Genomic DNA, 27,317 nt, shown 5'->3' on the forward strand with positions numbered 1-27,317 from the left:
GATGACTTTGGATGACAATGAAGCTCTTCAGCTGTTTAGCTTGTATGCTTTTGAGGAAAAAGAACCGTTGAAGGATTATGTGGACCTCTCTAAACAAGTAACAAACTATGCTCAGGGTCTTCCACTAGTTTTAACAGTGCTAGGTTAGAATCTAAAAGGCCAAAGTATACATCAATGGAAAAGCGCATTGGATAAGTATAAAAAAATTCCCCACCAAAAAGTTCAGAGAGTACTTCAAATAAGTTATGATAGTTTGGAAGATAGTGAGAAAGACATGTTCCTTGATATTGCATTTTTCTTCAAAGGAGAACCTTTGGATAAGGTCATGGAAATATTTGATAGTTGCAGTTTTTTTCCGGGTCTTGGGATCCCAAGGCTTATAGAAAAGTGTCTTATTACTACTAAAGAGTGTAGTACTGATAAATGCGTTTGGATGCATGACTTGCTACAAGATATGGGTTGAGAAATCGTTCGAGAAAAATCATCCAAAGATCCTAGCAAACGAAGCAGATTGTGGTTTCACGAGGATGTTCGTCAAGTGTTAGAAGAAGATATGGTAAGATTCACAAAAGAAGTTCTTGGGTTTTACATTCATTTCCCTTTTATAAAAGAGAAATGTAGCGGAAAATATTGACTTTTGAATTAATACCTCACCTAGTGGAAAAAATCCCTTCAATAATCAATGATGAAATTGTAGTTATAAATAGAATTCGTTTATTTACTAAGATGAATCACTAAAAGAACCATATCTAAATGTCCTTTTTCGTTTCAAATATCTGAATATTTTTCTAAATCAGTGTCTACAATCTCTTATACCTAGCGTTTGTTTTATGAAAAGCTAAAAGAGTAATGTACGTAAGTTGGGAAAGGAAAGATAGTCTTTTATATTTTAACGTGTGAATATTTAGTATTGGAAAATAGCATGTAAAGATAACGAGAGAGTAGTATTTTTTATGAAATAATATACCATCAACTTGAAAATTATTAACTTTAGCAAATTGTAATTTATGAATGACTTTATGCATTAATTTTGCTGACACTCATTATATATGCATTCTCTTATATCAGGGGCCAAACGAAATAGAAGGCATAGTATTAGATTTACCTGAAGGTGATGAGAAAATAAGCTTGCATCCGGAAGCATTTCGACATATGAAAAGACTTAGGGTCTTTATAAATCGTAATGCACATTTTTCTTATGGACCTAAGTATCACTCCGACAAGTTAAGAGTCCTTGATTGGTATAACTATCCTTTACCATATTTGCCACATAATTTTCAAGGGAAAAATCTCATTGTCTTTAGAATGCGTTATAGCATGATCAAGGAACTAGGGGACGGGTTCAATCCCAAGGTACTTATAATTATATTCATCAATAATTTTGTTTTTCTTTTAAGTTATTTAGTAAACTCCATTCAACTTTTTTTTCTTTTCTTTTACAGAATTTGACGACTATGGCTTTCAAGCATTGTAGTTACTTAACAGAGATTCCGAATCTTTCAAGCACCCCTAATTTGAAGGAATTGACTGTCAAATGTTGTTATAGACTAGTCAAGGTGCATGATTCCTAGAAAAGCTTTCTGATTTGAGTTTTGGGAGATGCTCTAAACTCCGAATTCTTCCAAGAAGCCTTAAGTTGAGACTTTTACGTAAGCTTAATCTTCGTAACTGCTCAAGCCTTCGTTATCTTCCTGAAATCGAGTGTAAAATGGTAGATTTAAGTAGATTGGTTCTATATGGCTCTGCAGTAGAAGAACTACCTTTATCCATCGGGAACCTCGTTGGACTTAAGGAATTAAATCTAGGGTACTGCAATATTGTAAAGAAGAAGAGGGAGGATGGACAATCCCTTGATCTGCCTAATGATTCTACAACAATGGAAGACGAGATCTCAAATTCAAGCAATGGGAGCACTGCATTACAACTGCCGAATCTTCAAATTAGTTGTTCCCATTTAGAATCAAATTTCTTTCCACTATATAGTTTCTTTACCATGTTTAATTCCTCAGCCAGTTTGCAGTCGTTACATCTATCGGGGCTTGAAATTGTTAGCCTTCCCACGAGCATCAAAGGATTCGCTACACTAGCTGATCTTTTCTTGTGCTATTGTGAGAAACTTGAAGAAATACTGGAGCTTCCACCAAATATTAGAAGAATAGATGTCACAGGATGCAAGTCACTAGAAAGATTTGGAGAAGTATCAAGAATATTGGAATTCAATGGAAGCCATATCAGATCGCTAGGAATAATTGGATTGATTGGCTGCGACAAAATGCATGTGAATATATGGAATGATAAAGTGCAAAATCCTTTATTGTGGAAGGTATGTATGTGTGATCTCATTTTTAATAGCATGCATGATTCAAAATGAATTGATGATGATAATGATGAGGTACTGGTTTAACAGGGACTCTATGATTATGATGCTACTTTGTTTCCTAAAAATCATATTCCAGACTGGTTCGATTATGTTTATGAGTTTTTAAAAGATAATGAAATGGTGAAAGGGCTTGATGATGATGTCCGACCGAGGGTAAAAGAAGAATGGGTAATAGATATTGAGGGGCCGCACTATTTGGAGGAGATAAGCGGAATTGTATTATATGTCGTAATATTTTTTAAAGATACTGTGAGGTGTAAGAGAATTTGTCGTGCTGCTAAGATAACCAGTAACAGCTCAAATGATGTATGCCATATTCAAGAAGGGTTACAATTGGATAATAACAATTGGCACGAAAAGGCAAATAGGACTGGATATGTTGTATGGGTGGGGTACTCCAATTTACAATCTTTTGATCTCAAGGTTTTGGACAATTTACGAGTTCAATTTTATCCCAAAACTCTTCGTCATGCTAGGATGGTGCCGTTTTATGAAAGTTACAGAGCCAAAGTGGTATACAAGAATAAAAGGAGAGCAAATAAAGAAAAAGAAAAAGAGATGAAGCCGATGTTGCAAAAACTCCTGAGCAACAGAAATTCAATTAATGATAACCCCAAGTAAGTGACCCTGTTCATACTGTGTTTTGGTTGCGATATATATCTTTCATGTTTGTGTTTGGGAAGAATAATTTTATTTGAAAGTCTTTACACCACATACCATCCACATAACATAATTTGATTTATAAGATCAAATTTTAATTTTGTTCCTTCTCTCTACATATTATTTTTTCTGTTACTTTCTAATACCAAAAAAAAGTTATTATATTCTCGAGCCAATCTGTAAACACACAATTCATATCACTTAAATAGTAAAATTTAATTTGTAATATTCAAATTTTAAAATTTATGTTTTGACGGTGTGCTCTATGCACCGATTTGATAATGAAATTTTTCAAGAAGAAAAAAAGGCACAACAATATGAACTTTATCATAGAACTATACTCGTGTACTGACTTCTTCGGTAGATTTTAATAATCTCTGTTCTTTTCTCAGATGATTTTTTTGGATTTTTTAGATTTTAATAAAGTGCACAACTATACTCATCATGTTCTTTTCTCGATCGGTAGATTTGGAGTTAGAGCTTCGACTTGTTTGAGATGGATGAATGACATGTTCGTTTAAAAGAGCTGAATCATAAGACCACTACACTACACTATTGCTACTGTCATCCATCTCTCTCTCCTCTCTCTCTCTCAGTCTGAAGCTTTTTTTTTATTGAAAATTTAGAGAACCTGCATTTTAATGGAGAGGCTGGTCTAATTCATTATGAGAGATCCAAGGATATCATAGAAGTTTGATTCTTCTTGATGTGGTTCACTTGCCCCAAAACAGTTCTTTATAATCGGTTCAGGTTTAAAAGTAGAATCATCATAACAACAAGAGATCTACGTTTGTTAATTACATGTGACATTGATTTAATGTATGACGTGAAGGGATTGGAGTGCGATCAAGCTCTTCAACTATTTAGTTGGCTTGTCTTCAAAAGAGAAATGGATTAACGGTTATGTGGAACTCATTAAACATATAGTACACGTTATGCTATATAATTGGGATGTTTGATATTTCATTGTTATTGCCATAAAAGGTATATCTGAATTTGCTTCTACTAATGGCAAGTTTCTTAAATCTTGCTTTCAGTCTCTTCCTTCCAGACAAATGGAACCAAAGAATGCTCGTTATCCTCCTCCCATGTCTTCAGCTTGCTAAATCTTTCACTCTTCATACTAGTTCTCCAAAATTAAATCAAGTCACAGAACAACAAACAAAAACCACTACCTCAGTTCTAAACCTCTCTGTTTCCAAGAGTATATTGTGCTTATTTCTTTCGAGAAAGTTCTCAAGTGACAACTGATCATATTGAATTTGCATATAGTATGTCGAATGCATTGAAGCAGGGCCATGATGATAGTATGTCGGATGCATTGATGCAGGGCCATGATGATAGCATGCCGGATGCATTGAGGCAGGGCAACTATCATATAAAAAGATGCTGTTTGAGGTAATATTTGAATACTTTTCTCCATAAAACCAATTTTTACACGCAAAAATCAACATTCTATTTATTATATTTGCAAAGAAAAGGTTTGTTGCAACAAGCAAAAGGGTAATGAAACCCCAGAACTTACTGGAGGAATTAAATAAATTAATAGAAGACAAGGGAGACTCAAGAGAGGTTTCAGAGGGCCTACTTGGTTACATCCTGTGTTCCACCCAGGTGCTCATTTAGTACCTCTTTCATGCTCAGGCACAATTGTGTAGGAGGCACTAATTCTTTTCCATCTTCGAAATACTACGCAGGAGGAAGCAGTTGTTCCACCATATGTTGCTCTTGCCATAAGACCAAATCCTAGATTCTGGGAATTTGTTAAAGGTGAACTCCGAGGACTTGTCTGCAGACGATATCACTGCTTCGGAATACTTGAGATTCAAAGAAGTGATCTTCGATGAAAACTGGTAATTAAGTGTGAATTGGGAGAGAAACTGACATGAAAAGCTAGCATATAGCAGAATGAGAAAACCATTGGGAACATAATTTTGCAATGGCTTGAAATTATGTAGTTTTCTTGAAAACATGGATATGTATAGCCTTGAGATTTATGTATTTTTAACAAAAAAATGTGTAGGCTTTGAGTTTTTTCACTTTGAACTTGATACTTGATCTTGTTGCTAAAAAAATTACTATATGAGATATGATGTGCAGGGCGAATGATGAAAATTCCTTGGAGACAGATTTTGGAGTCCTTGACTAAATCCACTCCTCGCATGACCCTTACTTCTTCCATCGGAAATGGTGCCAGCTTCATCTCGAAGTTCATGACGTCAAGACTGCATGGGAATCTGAGAGTGCAAAGCCACAGACATTATTCGCCAATAACGGTATACACACGAATTATGAACAATAATATACAACTTCCCTACTTCCACACACTATATTTTTTTAAATTTAATTTTTTTTTGAGTTTATTCTTTTTAAATTAAGTCAATTCTTCTATTCATTATTCATATATTAAATATTTGATAAAAGAAAAAAAAATAAAAAAAGTGTGGTGTGTGGAGGTTGTATAAATAGTAAGAGATTGTGTATGTTTTTTTTACGAATTATAAGTAAATTTTCTTTCAAGATATAATAAAATTCAAAAAAAGTCCATTTATCTAAATACGTTATGCATGTACGAAATTAGATTTTGAATACTCTCAAATTTTACTATTTAATTAAGAGATTAAAATCTATTCTCGACAAAATGAATAGATTCTAATAACAAGTTTTGAAAAAAATAAAAACTTTTGTGAGAGATAATTTTTATTTATTTCTGTGATTATAAATTCGCAGATGAATAGATCTATTTATAGATAACAGATGTGAATGATTTTTCTGAAATCTGATCTGAACTGGTATATAAATTACGCCTGTTTGCCATTCCAACAGTCACGGCGCCTCTCACACCAACCAGTCAGTACTGGTTCGAGTCCTGCAGATGCGCCCCTTCGGCAATAATTTTTACATCACTTTACTGGGGCACTTGGGCTTGTGGGCCGCACGCTCATGGGGCTTCTGTTGGCCGTGCGCCTTGGGTTGGACACTGGAGGCCCAGGTCCGAGTGGAGGGGCCATCCTCTCCATAAAGGATTAAAGAGAGAACCTTCAAAATGGACGTGCTGTAATTTGCCATTTTAGTTTTTACACTCTCTAATGAGATAGAGACACGTCATCGTTCATTATGTTTGGAACATCGTCATAGATATTGAAGTAATTTGAATTGAGTTGAGTTGAATTATGATGATAAAATATTATTAAAATATTAATTTTTAATATTATTATTATTTTAAATTTAAAAAAAATTAAATTATTTATTATATTTTTATTAGAATTTAAAAAAATTATAAAAATGAATTGAAATGAGAATGACGTCCAAACTCACCCTCAAGCTCGCGTTCAAGACTTCCTGACTTCCGTTCGATCTTCATCAGCCTGACTCTGAGTAGGGTGAGTAACTCTTCCTCTTCGATTGCCGCTGCAGCTTCAATTCTTTCTGGCTACAACACCGGTGATCTCTCTCTCTCTCTCTCTCTCTCTCTCCTTTCTTGTCGACTTTTCTTCTGAATTGTTTTTTGTTTTTTGAGACAAATCGAAGACAAAATTATCTTTAGGTACTTGAGATTCATTGGGTTTTGTTTTAGTAATGAAAAAACAAGTGAATTACAACAAACTTGCTCACTTTCTTTCTCCACTTAGGAACTTCGGAACGTTAATTTTTTCAGCCCACAGTACACCACCCAGCATCTGTTGCTCCAAAGCACAACCCAACACTGCTTGTTCCTCCATATTCTTCCCATCCATATTCTTCCCATTGTAAATATGCTTTAGTCTATCTAAAGTTTTTGGACGGAGCTGCGATTACCGGTTTCGAAAATCTTCCCCAAATTTCTTTCCAATGTTAGTGTGAAAAACTCTGGGTGGTAGAGCCATGATTTTGTATTTATAAAATACAGAGCGATTTTTATAAGATAAACATTGAATGTGGACTAGGTGTGGTAGATAAGGTAGTCGGCGACGCCAAATCATTGGTGTTAGAGCTCACCGGGGGCAGCATCAATGGCCGAATAAAAGATAGGTTTCCGTATTAGCAGGAAGGATTGTTAGAAATGGGAAGAAGGGACGTGCTATCCAGAGCTCCACATTCGTGCTATGTATGGCTTATCTAAGAATTTTTCATGGGAAGAAATCTTGTGCGGCAATGTCCATTTGAAAATAAAATGTAAGCTGACATGTCATCATCACATCAGCTGGTGTAAACATCATGTTTGCACCGCGTCCGGTTAGAAGAGGGATTCAGGATTAAAACCCCTTGTGTGGTTTGAACCCTGGTCCCAAAATACTGCTTATAAACTTTCTATAACTTTTCTCTTCATAATTCATAACTTTCAAAAATAACATATGGTGGAATAACTGCTGCCTCCTGCATAGTATTTTGAAGATGGAAAAGAGTTAATTTGGCCCTCCAAAGCCTCTCTTGAGTCTCCCTTGTCTTCTACCAATTACTTCACTTCCTCCAGTAAGTTCTTGGGTTTCATTAACCTTTTTGTCATATGATATATAAGAAAAATTTCAGGGCAGCTTATAAGAAACAAACAAATGGGTAAGTAAACGAACAATGTGAAAAGCTTACAAGCTAATTTGTTTTGGATCATCCTATACAGTCCTTCTCCACCTCACGATCTGGAAGTTTTACCTTACTTGTTTTCATAAGTATTTTCATCTCATCTCATATAATCATTACAACGTTCTCAAATTCCTATATAAAAATAAAATAAACAATTTAACTTTTTCAAATTCTAAAATAAAAATATTATTAAAAAAATATATTCTAATAATATTTTATTCAACTTTTAATTTTTATTTCAACTCATATCATCATCTCATCTGTGAAAACAAATGGTGCCTTAAGTCTAAAAGACCAGAGAGAAGAAACAAAAATGAAAGGAAAATCTCACCTGAAATTCCAAAGAAATAGTAGCTACGTACAGGAAATGGGGTATAATTAATTCAATCCATTTTTCTTCTTTTATGTGCTCTGCTTTCATGCTTCTTGTATATAATATTGGCTCCCCAACTTCTATAATACGGTACCCGAAAAGAAGCCCAATCAGTACGAAGTTGAACTCTCAAATTCTCCAAAACCTTTACCGAGTTTGGATGTTGAAGTGAGTTGAGTTGAGTTGAGTTGAGATGATAAAATATTGATAAAATATTATTTTTTAATATTATTATTATTTTGAGATTTGAAAAAGTTGAATTGTTTATTATATTTTGTATTGAAATTTGAAAAAGTTGTAATGATGAGTTGAGATGAGTTGAGAGTAGTTTACTAACCAAACGCAACCTTAAACGATTCTAAATCGGAGTAGCTCACCCGTACATTATATTTGCCTCCAACTTCAGTTGTATTATTATGATGCAAACTTACCCCTTCAGAAAGATTGATACGGCATACATGATTGGAACTATTACTTGTTATCTCAACATCTTCAATGGTATCCATGTAGTTAGCTTCTTTATAAAACACAACTGCATATACTACAATTCCACTTATATCCTTCAAATAGTGTGGCCCCTCAATATTTATTACCCATTCTTCATTTTTCCCCAGTTGGAAATCATTATCCCCTCTCTTAACAATTTTATTTTTTAAAAACTCTTTTTGATACCGAAACCACCCTGGAATCTCATTTTCTGGAAACACAGTGGCATCATAGTGTCCCTGTGAAACCAATATCATCATCATCATCATCATCAATTTTAAAGTCATGCATCCAATAAATAATTGAGAGAGAGAATGAATGAGACGCATACATACCTTCCATAGTAATGAATTTGGCACTTTATAATTCCAAATCTTCTCATGCATTTTGTCGCAGCCGCAAATATTAATCTCTTGTAGCGATCTGATGTGGCTTCCATTGAATTCCAATATTTTTGATACTTCTGGAAATCTTTCTAACGACTTGCATCCCTGAACATTTACAAATCTTATATTTGGTGGAAGTTCTAAGACTTCTTCAAGTTTCTTGCAATCCCACATGTAGAGGTAATTGAGTGCAACAAATCCTTTGATGCTTGTGGGAAGACTAACAAATTCACTTTTCGATAGATATAAAAATTTCAAAGTAGCTGAGGAATTAAACACCGTAAAGAAACTTGATATTGGAAAGAAACTTGATTTTGATTGGAAACAATTTTGAAGATTCAACACTTGTAATGCACTGCTCCCATTGCGTGAATTCATTGGAGGCGCCAATTCATGGACTTGTTCTTCATGACTTGATGATATCTCATCTTCCATTCTAGTAGAATCAGTAGCTAGAATGGATTGTCTATCATCCCCCATCTTCTTTACCAGATTTGTACAACCACCAATCCCAAGCTGGCTTAAATGTTGCAATTGAAGAATGCTGTTAATTGGGAGACGCATAAGGTTTTTGCAACCACTTAGAATTAAATGATCAAGTCTAGTGAGGTTTCCAATGGATACAGGTAGTTCTTCCACTACAGTGCCAGCTAGATTCAATGTATGTAAATATCTCATTTCACACTCGATTTTAGGAAAGTCACGAAAGCTTGAGCAACCACGAAGATCAAGGTAGTGTAAAGATCTCAACTTGAGACTTGTTGGAAAAATTTCGAGGTTAGAGCAATCAAAAAAACTCAAATGAGAAAGATTATCCAGGTGTCCGACGGAATCATGCACCTCAACTAAACTTGTACACCTTCTGGCATTCAATTCCTTCAAATTTGAGATGCTTGAAAGATCCGAGATTTTTGTTAAGAAGTTACATTCATCAAAAGTTATAGTTGTCACGTTCTGTTAAAAAAGACAAAACAAATTGAAAGGAGTTTACCACGTAGACTAAAGAAACAAAATTATTGGAGATTATAATTATACGTACCTTAAACTTGAATCCCATGCCTAACTCCTTCAAGAAGCTACCACGCATTTTCAATATAATGAGCCTATTTCCAAGAAAATTGGGTGGCAAAGATTGAAGAGGATATTCAAACCAATCAAGAACTCTTAACTTGTTGGAGAGATAATTAGGTCCACTTGAAAAACTTGCATTACGATTGATAAACACTCTAAGTCCTTTCATCTGTACAAATGCTTTGGGACTCAACCTAATCACGTCCTCGCCTTTAGGCATATCTATTATCATGCCTTCGATTTTGTTTGTACCCTTGTACATAAGAGAATACATAAGAGTGTCAGCAAAATTAGTGCATAAAGTCATTCACAAATCACAACTTGCTAATTTCCCAAATTTTCAATAGGCCCCATTTGTGTACTCTGTGCTTATCATTACTGAAATTTTAAAAACTAAGGCTTCGATTGTGTACACAAGTATTTTCAGTATTCACATATATTCTTAAATATTTCTAATTTCTTAAGCATCACTCAAACACAAAATACTTTTCAATTTCATCCACAACTCTTTCATCTAATCATTACCCAATAATAGGGATGTAAATTTAAACCGGAAAACCGGAAAACCGGTCCGGACCGGACCGAACCGGACCGGTTGGTCCGGTTTTGAACCGGTCCGGTCCGGAACCGGTTCCTATTTTATGAAAACCGGCCGGTTCCGGTCCGGTTCCGGTTCCGTAGTTTTTGGGACCGGACCGGACCGAACCGGACCGGTTGGAAAAAAAAAATATAAAAATTAATTTATATATTATACAAAATATTTATATATATAATATATAATTATATGTTAAATTTTTATATATAATATATATAATTATATATCATATATGAAAAAATTTTATATTATAATTTATAAATAATAACATAAAATGTTAATCTTAAATATGAACATTTGTAATTTATTTGATCATATGTTATTAATATAATTATATATAAGATAATGTTGTTATAATTTATAAAATAAAAGTTTAATCTTAAAGATAAAAATTTAATTGATCATATGCTTTAAGCATAATATATATATTAAATTTTTAATAACATTTTATAATAAGAATTAACACTTTATTATATGTTTTTTACATTTAAAAAAAAACCGGAAAATCGGACCGGACCGGACCGGAAACCGGTAAAACCGGAAGTACCGGTTTAGGAGGGTAATCGGGGCGTAATCGGTTTTGAAAAATACAAAACCGGTACATACCGGTTCGGTCCTAGATTTTGTCCAAAACCGGACCGGACCGGACTGGTTACACCCCTACCCAATAATTATAATTTTCTCAAAATTTCACATAAAACACAAAAAACAATACACATTTTTCAAATTTCAAAATAAAAATTATATTTAAACGATTTTTTAACTTTATAATATTTTTACTCAAATTCTTCTCTCACATGATTTTCTAAAACCTATTAAAATATCGTAACTCAAATAGTTTCAGTATTATTTACAGATATTCTAAGTATCCAAAGGTTAAATTAGCTTAGAAAATCTTAATACACGCACACGTTAAAATATAAAAGTACATTGTCGTTTAATTCCCAACTCATGTATGCCTCTTTAAACTTTTACTTTTCATAATACAAACGCTAGCTAGATGGGACAGTAAGCACTAAGGTGCGGTTTGGATAGTAAGTTGAGATTAAATGAGTTAAGATGAAAGTTGAATAAAATATTTTTAGAATATTATTTTTGTATATTATTATTGTTTTGGGATTTGAAAAAGTTAAATTGTTTATTATATTTTGTGTGAAAATTTGGAAAGGTTGTAATGATTAGATAAAATGAAACACTTCTTGTATCCAAACAGGGCCTAAATTAGAAAATATTAGGATATTTGAAACGAAAAAGCTTGGACATTTAGATATGGAACTTTTATTGATTTAAACGAATTCTATTCATAACTACAAATTCATTTTGATAATTTAAAAGATATATACATATATAATCATTTAGGTATAAATTTATAATCAATATTTTCCACTAGGTTTCACCTTTGGAAAAGGAAATAAAAGTAAAACTCAAGTTTTTTTTACTCTTACCGTACTTTCTTCCAACACTTCACGGATATCCTCATGAAACCACAATCTACTACGTTTGCTCGGCTCTTTGGGTGATTCTAGTCGAACAATTTCTCGACCCATATTTTGTAGCAAGTCATGCATCAGAACATATTCATCTTCAATAGTAATAAGACACTTGTCTATAAGTCTCTGGATACCATGAACGGGAGAAAAACCACAACTATCAAATATTTTTATGACACCAGCAAAAGGTTCTCCTTTAACGAAAAATGCAATATCAAGGAACATTTCCCTCTCAGTATCATCCAATCCTTCATAGCTCACTAAGAGTACTTTTTGAATATTTCTGTTAGGAAAGCTTTTATATTTATCTATTGCAATTTTCCATTGATATATACTTTGACCTTTTAGATCTGAACCTAGCACTATTAGAGCTAGTGGAAGACCCTGAGCATATTTTATTACTTGTTTAGAGAGTTCCACATAATCGTCGAGTGGTTCGTCTTTCTTAAAAGCATGCAAGCTAAAGAGCCGAAGAGCTTCATTGTCATCCAAATTTTTCAACTTGCATTCTGAATCAACTTCAGAGATTTTTAATAATTGTTGATCTCTTGTTGTTATAATGATTCTACTTCCTGAACCAAACCAAGCACGATCTCCAGCTAACTTTTCTATTTGGACCAACTCATCCACATCATCAAGAATTAAGAGAACCCTTTTAGAGCAAAGTCTATGCCTAATCACATTGATGCCTCTGTCAATATCACTAACATCAAAACTTATTCCCAAGATCGTAGAAAGAAGTGTATTTTGCAGCTGAATTACACCTCCTGCTCGTTTTGAAGTTTCTCTAATGTTTTTCAAGAAACAACTTCCTTCAAATTGAGAAGAAATCCGGTTATAGATATCTTTTGAAATAGTTGTCTTACCAATTCCACCGGTCCCAAATATCCCTAGCATGCATACAATATCATTCTTTCCAATACTTAAATGCTGATAAATGTCTTGTATACGAGACTCTAACCCAATTGGATACTTGGCAACGCTTAGAGGTGTATGGTTTACCACTCTAAAGTCCACCCATCGAATGATTTCCTGGATAAGTTCTGACTCTTTCCTATAAATGTAAAAGAGAAGACAAATTGAAAGAGTTAAGACTTTTGACAATAAATGACATGAAACTAAAAACCAATGCTTATTTAAATGGTTCTTTTTTTTTCTTATGATATGATCATTCCAAATCTTATTCTATATAGAACCCAAAAATTAAGAAATTCCCGTCTTTTTTATTAGTTATTTTTTTCCACTATTAGTTAGTTATTTTATGGACGAAATTGCATATATTCCTCTATTCTTTGACCTAGTTTATTTTCACAGATGAGTTGAGTTAAAAGTTAAAAGTCAAATAAAATATTGTTAGAATATATTTTTTTAATATTATTTTTGTTTTGGGATTTGAAAAAGTTGAATTGTTTATTTTATTTTATATGAAAATTTGAAAAAATTATAATGATTAGATGAGATGAGATGATGAGATGAGTTGAGATACATGGGTTGTAAAAACAAACGAGGCCTTTTGTATTGTTCATGTTATCAGTTTCTCCAATGAACTTTAAGCCAGTGAAGTTAATGCGGTAGTACCATATCTTTATCAATGTCGAAATTGTCTCAGTTTTCTTCATAAAGTTAATTCGCTTTAACATCATATATATATATAGACAAACACACATACAAACATATATATATAGTCAAAGAAATCAGAAGTACCTGTAATTCTTTAATTCGAGCCCCGACATATTGGCTAGTTCTTCTAATGCTGCCTCCCACTTCAGCACTAGTTCTACCTTGCCCTCGGACCTACCTTTAAGTTTAGCAAATGCTTCTCCAAATTTTTTTTTTTGATGTCTTACATCTGATGGATCTACATCGTAAAATATTGGTAGAATAATTTGTTTTATTGTTCTCACACACTCAAGGATCTTCAATATCTCGTTTAAGCACCATTTAGATTCTGCATAGTTTCTAGAGAGTACGATAATAGAAATCATTGACCTTTCGATAGCTTGGAAAAGTGCTTGTGAAATTTCCTCTTCTCTTTCAAGCTCATCGTCTATGTAAGTGCTGATTCCCCTTTTATCCAAAGCATTGTATAGATGAGAAATAAATTTTTGGCGAACATCTTTACCTCTAAAGCTCAAGAATACATCGTAACTCCACGGATGGATGGAAGAAGTTGAAGCGGAAGAGAGCGAGGAAGAAGCTCCTTGTAAGCTGGCCATGGAAGAAGTGGTCATCTCCTCTGTATGTGTGATAAATGTTCACAAGAGAGGTGCGACTATAGAGAAGTGGGTAAAGGAAAGGAGTGATGGAAACTGTGTTAAATCTTCACTTCAGGAAATCAATAAAGAAGACTCCGAAGTCTACAGTTCACACCACTAGAAATTGATAGTAATTATTGTTCAGAAACTGCGTATAGTGTGGGTCCGCCTATAATGTAGTTTCTGAAAATTATTTGGGAGATTAATTGGAATGAAAGGAAGGAAAAGCATCTTGAAATTATGTAAAAATTATATGAATGATATCATGAGTTTCATTATGACTGGATATAATGTATTGCTGATTTGTGTGGATATGTACAGCATAGAATCTTGTTTTGAAGATGAGATGTTTAGACCGGCAAAGATTGGATAGACACAATATAAAATTTCGAAACAGTACAAGATTGTATCGAATATCGAAATATTCGATACTAATGTGTAAATAGGAATGATCTCGGAAACAAAATTTAAAGAAAAATGATAGGGAGCCCGTTTTGGGCTCCCATTTATTTTGCACCTTTTTTTTTTTTTAAGTTTTTTTTTACTTAGTGATTAAATAAATATTGTTTAATAATATTGTAAATTTTTTATTTAAAAATATTTAAAAGTGTTAAAAATTATGTGAAAAAAAAATTAAAGATTTTTTGTTTTTTTTTTTCACATTATATTTTTAACACTTTTAAATATTTAAAAAAAAAGGAAAAAAAAGAAAAAAATTCACAATATTATTAAACAATATTTTCTTAATCACTAAGTTAAAAAAAAAAAGAAATCGGGCAAAATAAACGGGAGCGCAAAACTGGCTCCCTAGCATTTCCCAAATTTAAAACATTGTTGTAAATTGGAATGGATTGGCTATTTCTTTTCTTTAATTGGTATTTAGAAAGATGGGGAAAATATAATACTCATAGAGTAGGAGCAAAAATTAAAGGAAACCATGTATTTGTTGAGCTCGAGAGGCTCTCTCGGTGAAGCTATAGAAAGGCCAGAGGTCCAAAACTGTATGGGTGCAGAAATCGAGTAGATCATTCGTAGTGTTGCAAGTTAGATTTAACTACGTACTACAAGGGTCTTGTGAATGTTTTTAAATAAGTTGTAACAAACAAAATTTCTATAGTGGATTTTAGGTGACGACTTACACCCAGGTCCAACACCAAGCCGCTTTCTAAATTTTTTTATAAGGGATTTATATGTATGAAGAACCCAATTAATCTTTGAGTATTGTTTTTATATTGATTATGAGTTCAAATTGTATTTTTGCAGATATCAAATATATTTTTTTAAAGGGCTTTCTATTTTAATAATTTCCTTTAATATTTTTGGGTCGGATGGAAAATCTTTTTATGGACTGAGAAGATTTATGGAACAAGTATATATATATATATTTTTTTTTAAGGATGAGTCGAGATCCAAAACTCAAGGAAAAGCCCATTTATTAATTTCTTTTTGTTCACTACAAAACATGGTCTAAATATTTAAAATAAGCCAAAAGCCCAAGACCATTTATTAATTTCTTTTTGTTCACTACAAAACATGGTCTAAATATTTAAAATAAGCCAAAAGCCCAAGACCATGAAATCTTGTATCCTTCTTGCATGTTCGTTTCTTCTACATGCATGTTTGTTTCCGCTAGGATAAATGACAACATTTTATATTCACATGTTACAAAAGTTCATGCATAGCCCCCACAGACTTCTCTTCATGCATGGCTTTGTCACGTCTGTTTTCCACGTCATGTTCTCGAAGCTTTTTTTTTCAGTTTTTCTATATATGTTTGTTACACAGTATCGCACATACCCCGTAAGTCATCCTCAACCTAAAACTAAGACTGCCGCTCTGTGTTCCTCCTGCCCAGGGGCAAAACTACTAAGGGCTTGGCGAGGCTTGGCGGGGCCTCGGCCCCCCAAAATCTTCAAAATTTGATTAAAATCAATTTTTGAAAGGTGTTTTTATAAAGTAGACTATATGAAAATTAGTATTTAGCCCCCCAAATTATTATTTTTGTAACTTGGCCCCCCCAAACTAGATTTTCTGTTTCGACCCCTGCTCCTGGCTTCAAAGTACTGTCTCTGTTGCCACTTCAACACAACCACCATAAACGACTACCACCAAAGCCAAGCTTTCACGTGTGCCACCACCTCCATCTCATAAAACTCAATCGTAACAATTTTTTTTTTTTCATTGAGAACTTTTGCCGTTGCGTGTAGTTCGGCGACCCACTTTCAGAGGCTCCAGACACTACACCGCTATTAAGGAATGTGACACAAAGCAAGAATCAAATTCATATTCACAAGAAATCTGGAAGTGATCTGCAGCAACAATCAAGCTGAGAATCATGCCTTGTAAATTGATGCATTTATGTAAATAAATTCTATAACCGATATGCATGTCAGTTTTGATAGTTGTATATTTCCTTAGATAGAATTGTAAGGTCTGTGTAAAGAACATCTGAATGATCAATACAATGTGTGTTAAAATTTCCATTGTGAGCTCTTAAAATATTTACTTTCCTATATGGTATCAGGAGACCATCTCTCCAACGAGAATTTGATCCTCATTTCACAAATGTCTTCCTCAAATCAGCCTATCTCTTCCTTAGAAATCCCTCTTGTTGTTTTTAACATCACAACTCAGATCAATGAGAAACTCACACCCTCATCTCTTCCCCAATGACGAGCTCAATTTGAGGCACTCCTTATTGGCTATGATCTAATGGATTATATCAATGGAGTATCGCATTGCCCCTCTTCCGATGGGACCCCCCCGTCTATAGCCAAGAAAAATCACTGGGTTAGGCAAGATAAGCTAATTCTTAGCGCTATTCTTGCATCTACCTGACCCACAATCACGCCCCTCATTGCCACAGCCAAAACCTCGTATGAGGCATGGAAAAAATTATCAACTATGTATGCAAGCAAATCGCATACAAGGGCAATGCAACTTAAAGAAGAACTGACCTTGATTCAGCGTGGAACTCAACCAATCCTAGAGTACCTTCATGCGGTTAAAGGACTAGTTGATGAGATAGCTCTCATCGATCACCCAATCTCCGATGACGACTTAACCCTATATGTCCTCAATGGGTTAGGTCCTGATTTTCTTGAGATTGCTGCAGCTATTCGAGCTAGAGAAAAATCACTTGCTTTTGAAAAGTTCCATGATCTACTTGTTGGGCATGAGAGCTACTTGAGGAGGATGGAGGCTGCAACATAGTAGCTCGTGGCTACTGCAAACTGTTGCTCTGGCTTTCTTGCAACCTAGCAACAGAAAGGGAGTAACAAGAGCAATGGGCCTTCGCGTCAACAAGGCCATCACCGTTCTTCTAATGGCCCACCTCGAGACCAATGGCGCAACAACAATTTAGTCATTCCAACTCAAACCAAAGATGCTTCCAGCCCAAGTGTCAATATTGTGACCAAGTGGGCCACACAGCTAAGGCCTGCTCGCAATTACAACCCTCTTAAATGACTGTTAACTGTGCAGGAACATCTGATGGTCAAGAAAATAAATGGTTAATTGACTTTGCAGCTTCCTACAATATTACGAGTGATATACAAAATTTATCCATTCACTCTGAGTATGATGGCATTGACGTAGTCATTCTTGGTGATGGTACAGGTTTGGCGGTTACACATATAGGTTCTTTAGCCTTACCCACAACTAAATTTTTTTTTTTCATTTACATGATACCTTATGTGTTCCACATATTCACAATAATCTCATTTATGTCCATCACTTCACCAAACAAAATCATGTTTTTCTTGAATTTCACCCACTTTACTTTCTTGTGAAGGAACAATCCACGGGGGCGATACTTCTAAGAGGTGCGTGTGAGAATGGCGTCTACATGTTTTAAAGAATATCCGAATGATCAATACAATGTGTGTTGAAATTTCCATTGTGAGCTATTGAAATATTTACTTTCCTATAGCCGCAACCCCCCTTAAGCAGTTCAGCCTAGGTACAATAAAGAACTCCTACAACGCGCTGCCTTTACACCATTAAGACACGGTCCAAGCCCATTGCATGTCCCCTATTTTTGACCCCTGAAACAAAGAAAGCCCACAACTTGAACCGCCACCTCTACATCTAGGGAAAGTCACCGCACGCTGCCAGCCCCCACCCAGATGCTACCATTTGCACAGAAAGCGCTGCTAGGCACTTCACGCCACTCTAATTCCATCGTCCTCCTCTCTGTAAGCTGCGCCGAACCTTTCCTCACTGTCTCTCTCCGTTCTCATTTCCCTCACGGTTGTGCTCTCTCACCTCTCTCAGTGCTTAGTCGCCCAACTTGCCAGAGTTTTCGTCTCACCACCCAGATCTGCCGATCTCCTGCCTCCCTGTCGTGAATTGCACTCTCTCTAGGTGAGCATAAAGCTCTGTCACACAGTTTCTTTTGCTCTTGGTGAGTTATCGCACAACCCCTCCCTCTAGTTCATCTGAAGCTTGTTGTTCCTAGCCTTTATTCCTACCAGTACCCACATAGTATATTTTTATGTAAATGTCCTTAAGACCACGTGTAGCATCCGATGAAAGATTCTTTTTTTAATAATATTGTGAATTTTTTTAAATATTTAAAAGTGTTAAAAAATCATGTAAAAAAATAATAAAATAAAATAAAATAAGGGAGCAGGACCATTAAGCGGGATCCCTAGCACTAAAAAAATGTATATCAATATATAAAATGGAATATGCATATATAAAAGAGTTCACTTTACCAATAAATATTTTATGGTCAATTTATAATACTAAAATTGTAATAATATATATATATCTTTGTTAAATTTAAAACAATGTAAAATAGATACAATTATTATGAAACACGATTGTTCTATTAATATTTTTTTCTATATTTTTCTCCTCTTGGATGATGTAGCTTGAGATTTATGATCTTCTTCCTTTGTATTTGAGTTGATGTCGAGATCGATGTCTGTAGTACTTTCCTAAAATAAAGTTAATATCGTTAATAAATGTGTATATATAAAACATTTTAATCATTATATTTCTAGTAAAGTATAATATAGCAGTCTACTTTTCAACAAATGATAAATGATTGAACACCTTAATAAATGATAAATGATGTTAAATATAAGTCCAAATCAATTCTACTAAAAAAAAAAATTGTATTATAGGTCATAGACATATAAGTATATGATGTAGCTGTCAAGGAATATAATTAAATATGAGTTATTGCAACCTACCAATTTTATAAGTAAAACAAAAAATATTTGAAATATTATAGAATAAATAATAAGAAGTAAAATGCGTTTGACAATATTCCACTCAAATAAAAAAAAAAGCCAGAATAATTGCACCTCTTCACTCTTTGCAAATAAACGGTTTGAAACTTTGAAATGCACCGCTTGACCCTTCACAATTAAACGATTTGCTAAGGTGTACAAATTAAACTGGTTTGTAGCAAATCAACCCCCTTATCAAGCTTCAATTTTCAAAGGGGCTTAAAAATGAATGGACTGTTTGAAAACTATCTGAGGCCTCTTTTGAAACTAATTAATAAAAATCTTTTATTCATAATTTGTCTTTTTCTTTTTGAGTAATTATTCTTCGAATGGTAAGCGGCTTGATGGATGGTAGAATCTTTTATTCATCAGGTCCTTGCAGCATCCATTAATACTGTCACTGAGACGAATTATCACCTTTAGATTTTGCAATTGATGAATAGTACTAGGGAGATGCATAAGTTTTGTGCATTGTCCCAAAAGTAACTCTTTAAGCGCAGGAGTGAGGTATCCAATGGATGAAGGCAATTCTTTTATTGGAGTGCCGAATAATGAGATGCAACATAAATATTCCATTTTACACTCGATTTCTGGAAAGATTTGAAGTTTTGAGCACCTAAGAAGTGTAAGGACTTCTAGAGATCTCAACTTGAGACGCCTTGGAAAACTCTTCATGTTGGAGCATTGATAAAGACGCAAACGAGCAAGCTTATCTAGGAATCCAACAGAATCATGAACTTCGACTAAATTTTCACAATCCATAATATCCAATTCCTTTAAACTTGAGCAACTCGAAAGATTTTGAGATTTTGGTTAAGAACTTACACCCAAAAAATCTCATTCTCGTCAAGTTCTGTTGAAAAATAACAAATATGTATATTAACCATGAGGAAGTTTACATCACGAGTTTAAAGAAGGAAATATTGAAAGTAATAACTGTACCTTAAATTGCCCGCTAATCTCCTGGATGCGGCCTCTATATAGTTTGAAATCAAATAGCTTCTCTCCACGGAAATTAGATGGCAAAGATTGTAAAGGACAATTTGACCAATCAAGCACTCTTAATTCATTAGAAAGATAATCAAGTGATCTTCCAGAAAAGTATGCACCATGGCTTTTAAAAAATCTGAGTCTTTTCATCTTTGCAAATGATTTGGGACTCAAGCGTATCATGTCATGATCATTGCCCTCAGGCAGAATCACTTCTATCCCCTACACATTGTTTGTTCCCTAATAAGACAATTCATAAATTTGCCAGTAATGTCAGATCGTTAAAATCTTTATTTATAAGCACTTGTTAAAATTATAATATCAAAACTATAATATCCATTATTATCCAAAAGTATTTAATCACCTTCAAAATTTATCTTTTTTCAAATTTACTTGACATTATTAACTATTCACTCATATAAGATAAGGCAATATTCTCATGATTAAAAAAAAAAAACTCATTCTTGTATTTGAAAAGGGATGATTATATATATTTAAAAACGTTGGTTGAAGGACAATGATTCCCCTAATTAGTTAAATACATTACTTTAGGCTGGAAATATAAAGAAAGACCACATTATTTATCGATACATATATGATATTTTATTTAATATGCACTTCTTTACCATAATTTGTTATGAAAAGAAATCAACACTTTTCATGTAAGTTTTACCAGTAAAAAGTGTTCAATTGAAAGAGCTTTTAATTTAAGAACTTACAGTATTTTCCTCTAGTACATGGGGAATATCTTCATGAAACCATAATCTACTACGTGTGCCTGGTTCTTTGGGTGATTCCTTTCGGACAATTTCTCTTCCCATGTCTTGTAGCAAGTCATGCATCCACAATGTATTGAAAAAGTTATCATTCATACCACAAGGAGGAAAAAAGGAAGTGTTTGCATTTTGTTCAAGATCATCTGCAAGATATCGAAGTTGAATCTTCATTAGAATACACAACGAAAAAACCATCAGCATTAACTGCTCTAAGGAAACAACCGTAAGCTAGCTAATAATGATTAAGAGAATAGCAGCAGCAAGGCGAAGAACAATTCTAAGTACCATTAAGGAAACGATCAAATAGCAATACTTGGAAGTCCGTCTAAGAACGATTCCAAGATTCAATTAAAGTTTATACGATCAATCGTGAGGCAATTACAGGTCCAGAACGCAATCGGTGACCTTACTAAAAAAATAATAAACTCTCTCCAAACCAAACGAATCTCCAATATTAAAATATCGAGATCCAACGGAAGTATTGTACAAAATCAGAGAGCTCTGACGAAAGGGCGAAGCAATATAAATAGAATTTACAGAGAAGAAGAATCAAATTGCGATGACTAAAGTGGAAAAACATAGCTGCGATGGGGGTTAGGGAGTTCTGAAACAAACAAAACCAGAGGCGAGATTGGTTCAGGCTTATTGAACAGAGGTGAGATGATTACGTGGAATCGTTTTAAATGGAGGATAAGTACACATATTGAGTATGACAGTGGGGGCAGTTGGTTCAGGCAGGTCCTACCTTTGCAATGAGTGTCTTCAGGCTGTCTAAGAGATTGTGCAAAGAAAAAGAACATCCCTCTTGGTACAGCCTGTGGAGAATATATGTTTCTAGTAGATCCGGCGGAGAAGCTGGTACAGAATCAGTTAATATGCATTGTTCATAGTGACCCCGATTTTTTTTCAAAATGAATATACAAAACTTGAACACTCTAAAACAGTATCAAACAAACGAAAGGAGTTCACAAGTACAGTAAAGATTTAAAAAGCAAAGAAGTCATTTTTGTTCAGAAAAAAACTGCATCAAAAATGAAGAAAAAACAAACAGATTAAATTCCAAATTCTAACCTCAAATTCAGCTCCGTCAGCCGACTGAGAACTAGAAATCACCTGCAAAGCTTTGACTGATCGACCGAAAAACTCATCATTCCATTAACAAGCATAACTGTACGCTGATCGTTCTTGGAGAACTGATGCGAAGAAAGAGGCAATAGGAATTGTGAGACCCAGCCACTAACACTCATGCACGTGGTTTACGGCTCCATAAACTGTCGCACGGGGTCACGCCTTACGTCGTTTAAGCTCACGTTCTCATTTCCATTTCCATGCATGTCCGTTCCTCACTTTTTCCTCTAGGTTTTATTCCTTACTTCTTATAGCATATATATATTTGTGTTGAGCATCCTTGACCTAACTTCAGTGCCGCTACTACCTCTTCATGTTCTTCAGCCACTCTGAAAATCACCATCGTGCCCACTGCCCAGACACCGAAGCTGCTGCCCAAGGAGCCGTAACCTCCATTGTAGATTTCGGTTTCCCCTGTTTTAGATATCAAAAACAGAGCATTTCAGCCACCATCCAAGCCGCTGCAGTCACGCTCCATCAGGAGCTACACCGTGCCGTGCCCCCACAGAAACCGCCGGTGAGGACCTTCCATCACCCCAGTCCGCCGCACACTGTCTCATCCCACGGTAAGCTCGCACCACTTCCAGTGGTGGTCCTTGCATTTCGGCCTCTCCCCGTCCTCTCACCGTGTGTGTCTCTCTCTCATTTCTTTCTCTTGCTCTCGCAGCTAGTGACCAAGCACTACCCTCATCCGCCGTAGCCAGCCCCAGCTCCACGCCGTCATGCTTCCCCACCTCTCCGTAAGTGCTTCCACCGCACTGTGTAAAGTATTTTTCTGTGTACATGCATATACATATATGCGGAGATATATATATATATATATATATGTAAATCCATTTTTCTGGTGTATATATATATACATATGCGGATGTAATCAATTTTCTGGCGTAAATATATATATGCGGATGTATATGTAAATTATGTTAACTTAACAATAGGAAATAATATCGTTTTGTTTTTATTTTTCCGTCCTCTTATAGTACGCCTCCAAGGTTAGTGTTTAGGTTGTTAACTTAATTAAGTTTATGTTATGCACTTCATATTTGAAATCATGAGTATATCACGCCTCCAAGGTTAGTGTTTAGGTTGTTAACTTAATTAAGTTTATGTTATGTACTTCATATTTGAAATCACGAGTATATCACGTGGGTTGTAAAGTATGTTTAATTAGGCGTAGACGCATGGATTTATTTTGTTTAAGGGACAATTTTTTTTTAAAGGGCTAATTTTTTATTGGAATAGTTAGTAAGTAGACTGATAAGTAACACTTAAAAAGAATATTTTAAAATATTCTTTTAAATTATCATTTTAAAAGAATATCTTTGTTTTATTATTATTTAAACAAAAGTATGAATTTCTAATTATAATGAATTTATTATAGTTATGTCACTTTGTATTATAAATTATAATAAGATCTCTTTCGTAAATAAGTTAGAATTAAATATTTAGTCGAAGTGGGATATTGATAAGTTTAGAAAGTGATGTTGGTATTTTGAGAATAATGAGAATTTTGAGTTTGAGGAATTAAAAATGGACTATTTTAGAAGTTGTAGACTTGAATATCGAAATACGAGATTGATTGGAGACTTATGGAAATTTACGTGATTATCTTATAGGTGACGATTAATTTTGTTCGACATTGTTGAGGAAATTTTCGAAAAGCTAAGAAATCCAGGTAAGCGGGGTTCCTATGCTAGATTTGCATAAAAAGAAATGAACTGAGGTTGGTTTGAAAAATGTGCATGTTGTTTTAAAAAGAAAAAGTGAGAAACAACCTTAGTATATGTTTTGCATTCCCTCATGAGATACGTATGAAAGAGAAAAAAAAATGTTTTTGAAATGAAATGTGTAGACATGAGCAATATTTGACATATTTCTGAAATATGCAAAAGAGCGAATATGATATCATTGAAAGTTTTATGCATGTGATATGAAATGATTTGGATCTGTTTTTGATCAATTAGAAATGATATGAATATGTTTTGCACGTGTTTTGAGATAATATGGATATGATACAACTTTGGCATACTTATCTGTTCTGAATATGGTTCTGATATGATGATATTGTTCACGTGATATGGTTGGTACCACCATGATATGATATGAGTGCACCCACTTTGGAAACAAAGTTGTAATACCCAGTTCCTTCTTCTTACGTACGCTTCTCTCTTTCTAACGTATGTTTCGTCTTGATGACGTAAGCAAACCCTAAAGGCAGAGATTATGTGATCATCTGCCTTTCTCACTACTGACTGCGAGTCACGTTATGCGTGTCGAACCATGATAGCGTGTCTCGAAAGATATCGTGTGACTTCTAGGGCACGCCCAGTGTTTTAAATATGCTGGAAATATTTATAAGGAGTATTTCCATCATTGTTGAATTAAGATTTGATCTTAAATACGACAATCATAATATTATTGAAGAGCTCCAAAAATATTATAATTGCCGGAAATCATTTTAATACTATTATTAAAATGATTTCAATTATTTAAGATATTATGAGATTTAAATTATGTTGAGAACTTTTATTAAATAAATGGTTTAACCCTTTTAAATATGTTAAGTGAGACTTCATCATTTTATTAATGATGAAGAATACTATTTTATAAACTAAAGTTAGTTTAAAATAATATCTACCCTAATTCCTCTAAGTGCTTTTAATTAAGTTAATGTTTTACGCATCTTCAAATCAGTGTTTTAATTATTCGTCGTTAGATCGTCGTGTAGACCCCCAGACGAAAGGACTGGGTTAAATACCCAGACCCCTCTCTTTTCCCTCTCATTTCCCCGTAACCCTCTCTCTCCTCCCTCTCTCCTTCGGCGTACGCTGTACGCAGATCACCTCACGCCGAACGGCTTAAGGCCTCAGCCCGGCGCCGCTGTGCGTCGCCAGGCCACACCGCCGACACCATCGGCTGCTCCTCACGCCGGCGAGTCCATCCATGCCGACTTCTCCCCCTCACGCTCTCCCTTTCTCCATTTCGGAAGTACACAGCCCGTAAACGGGCTTGTGCGCCGCCCAATGGCTCCACCGCTCCCACGGCGAGCTCCTCTCCCACCGGCCATCATCCTCCACCGAAGCCAGCCCCTATGAAGCAGTCCTCCCCCTCCTTCCACGGCAAGTACCCGAAATGGGTCTCTAGCCCATTTCCCACCGTGCGCTGCCGTACGCGGCCACCCACGACCACCATGCGACGCCATGGACCTCCTCTCCCTTTCCCCTAGCTCCTCCATGTGACCCATGGCCAGAAACCCCCTCCTCCACCTCACGGCTCCTCACTCACGCACGCACGGGTTGCACGTCGTGCACCACCGTGCACCGCCACCCATGGCTAATGACCGCCATGTCCAGCCTCCTCAGGCCGCCACCAAGCCAACCCGACCTCCATTGGCCCCGATCTGCCACCCACGAGAGCACACTCTCTCTCACTCTCCCACGGCTTCTCCTCCATGGAATGGCCAGATCTGCCACCGTGGCGCCACCTCGACGCCACCACGAGATTCACCACACCTCCTTTAGCCAAGCCCTAGTTCTAAAGCATCACTTTATGTGATGGGTAATCACTGCACGTGATGGACAGTCACTACGTGTGATTGACCGCCACTGTACATGGCTAGATCCGCCATGTTATGCTCTTTACCATCATCACAAGGCTATCACGAGCCTTTCCAAGACCACACCTAGCTATCCAAACACCTAAACAGTCACCGTACGTGAGTTAGCCGCCACGTATGACTCTTCCGACATCATCGGCTATGACGATCGGCAAGCAACGCATGGGTTATCCCGTCGATGGTATAACCCTCTATCCCTTATTAATTATGTTGGATATTGATTAGTTGACTAGGTAGTGGACTGTGCTGTTAGTATATGTGGAGTTGTGGCATTGTGATGAAGTGTTGGGCATTCTATGTAGTGAAGTGTTGGGCTTATCTGTATTGGATGGAGGTGCATTGTGCCGTGTAGTGTACTGTGATGTGTTGGGCGTAATTTGGGAAGTGTGCTGTGTAGTGTGATTGGGAATATGTGCTGTAATGGTGGCATGGTGTATGTGGAATGGATACGGTGCACACTGAGTGTACTCTGTGTGCATGTGGCGTGTTGTGTATGTAGGGAGTACAAATGGAATGTACTCCATGTGATGGTGAGATGCACCATATGGCGGGTCCGCCATAATGGTGACATGCCGTGATGTGTATGAAGGGAGTACACGATGGGTGTACTCTGTGTGGGGTATAGTATATGTGAGGAGTACACGTGGAGTGTACTCTATGTGGTGGAGTAATGCACCATGTGGCGGATATGCCATAATGGTGATGTGGCATATGGGATGGGAATAGTACACGCTGTGTGTACTTTATGTGTGGCGTAATGTGAGACAAGGAGAGTATATGTAAAATATACCCTCTTGGCGTATCGTGGAACGAGATGAGTACAAGTGGAGTGTACTCAGTGGCGTAATGCGTGTAAGAGGAGTACATGTAGAATGTACTCTATGTGGTGGACGATGCACCATATGGCGTGTATGCCATATTGGTGATGTGGTATGTATGTGGAGAGTACATGTGGAATGTACTCCATGAGATGGTGAGATACACCATATGGCAAGGATGCTATAATGGTGATGTGTCGTAGTGTATGAAAGGAGTATACGAGGAGTGTACTCCATGTGATGTAATAATGTACCATATGGCGGGTATGCCGTAGTGGTGATATGGTGTGTATGGATGGAGTGCATGTGGAATGTACTCCATATGATTGGGGATGCACCATATGGCGTGTAGGCCATAGTGGTGATGGAGCTTATGTAAAGGGAGTACGAGTGGAACGTATTCCCTGTGATGGAGTGATGTACCATATGGTAGGTATGCCATAATGGTGATGTGGTGTGTATGAAGGAGTATACGTGGAGTGTACTCCACGTG

General features: G+C 35.7%; 2 protein-coding genes and 1 long non-coding RNA gene across 5 annotated transcripts in view; all 3 read right to left on the reverse strand.

Annotated features, from left to right (window-relative positions):
- Positions 1–4,704: 4,704 nt before the first annotated feature.
- Positions 4,705–14,232, reverse strand: LOC109000214 (disease resistance protein RPV1-like). The gene is made up of 6 exons (XM_035690801.1): positions 13,706–14,232; positions 11,957–13,055; positions 9,885–10,169; positions 8,795–9,799; positions 8,405–8,698; positions 4,705–4,920 (listed from the first exon to the last, which is right to left on the reverse strand). The coding sequence occupies exons 1-6, from the start codon at positions 14,230–14,232 to the stop codon at positions 4,705–4,707; spliced, it is 3,426 nt and encodes a 1,141-aa protein (XP_035546694.1).
- LOC108984303 lies at positions 6,638–8,118 on the reverse strand. The gene is made up of 3 exons (XR_001994995.2): positions 7,932–8,118; positions 7,607–7,732; positions 6,638–7,515 (listed from the first exon to the last, which is right to left on the reverse strand). It is a non-coding gene; the product is annotated as an uncharacterized LOC108984303 (long non-coding RNA).
- Positions 14,233–21,844: 7,612 nt separating the features above from the next.
- The window catches only part of LOC108979448 (disease resistance protein RPV1-like), a 59,903-nt gene continuing 54,430 nt past the window's right edge, over positions 21,845–27,317 (reverse strand). The window contains exons 6-7 of one of the 3 annotated variants that reach the window (XM_035691168.1): positions 22,008–22,077; positions 21,845–21,866 (exon numbers count right to left, since the gene is read on the reverse strand). The gene's annotated coding sequence lies outside the window, so the exon portion shown is untranslated. Of the gene's footprint in view, positions 22,078–22,435; positions 22,456–27,317 lie in introns of those variants that run through there. The other 2 variants (XM_035691167.1, XM_035691169.1) reach the window with 2 other exon arrangements.

Source organism: Juglans regia, chromosome 6 (genome assembly GCF_001411555.2).
Source record: "Juglans regia cultivar Chandler chromosome 6, Walnut 2.0, whole genome shotgun sequence".
Lineage (NCBI taxonomy): Eukaryota > Viridiplantae > Streptophyta > Magnoliopsida > Fagales > Juglandaceae > Juglans > Juglans regia.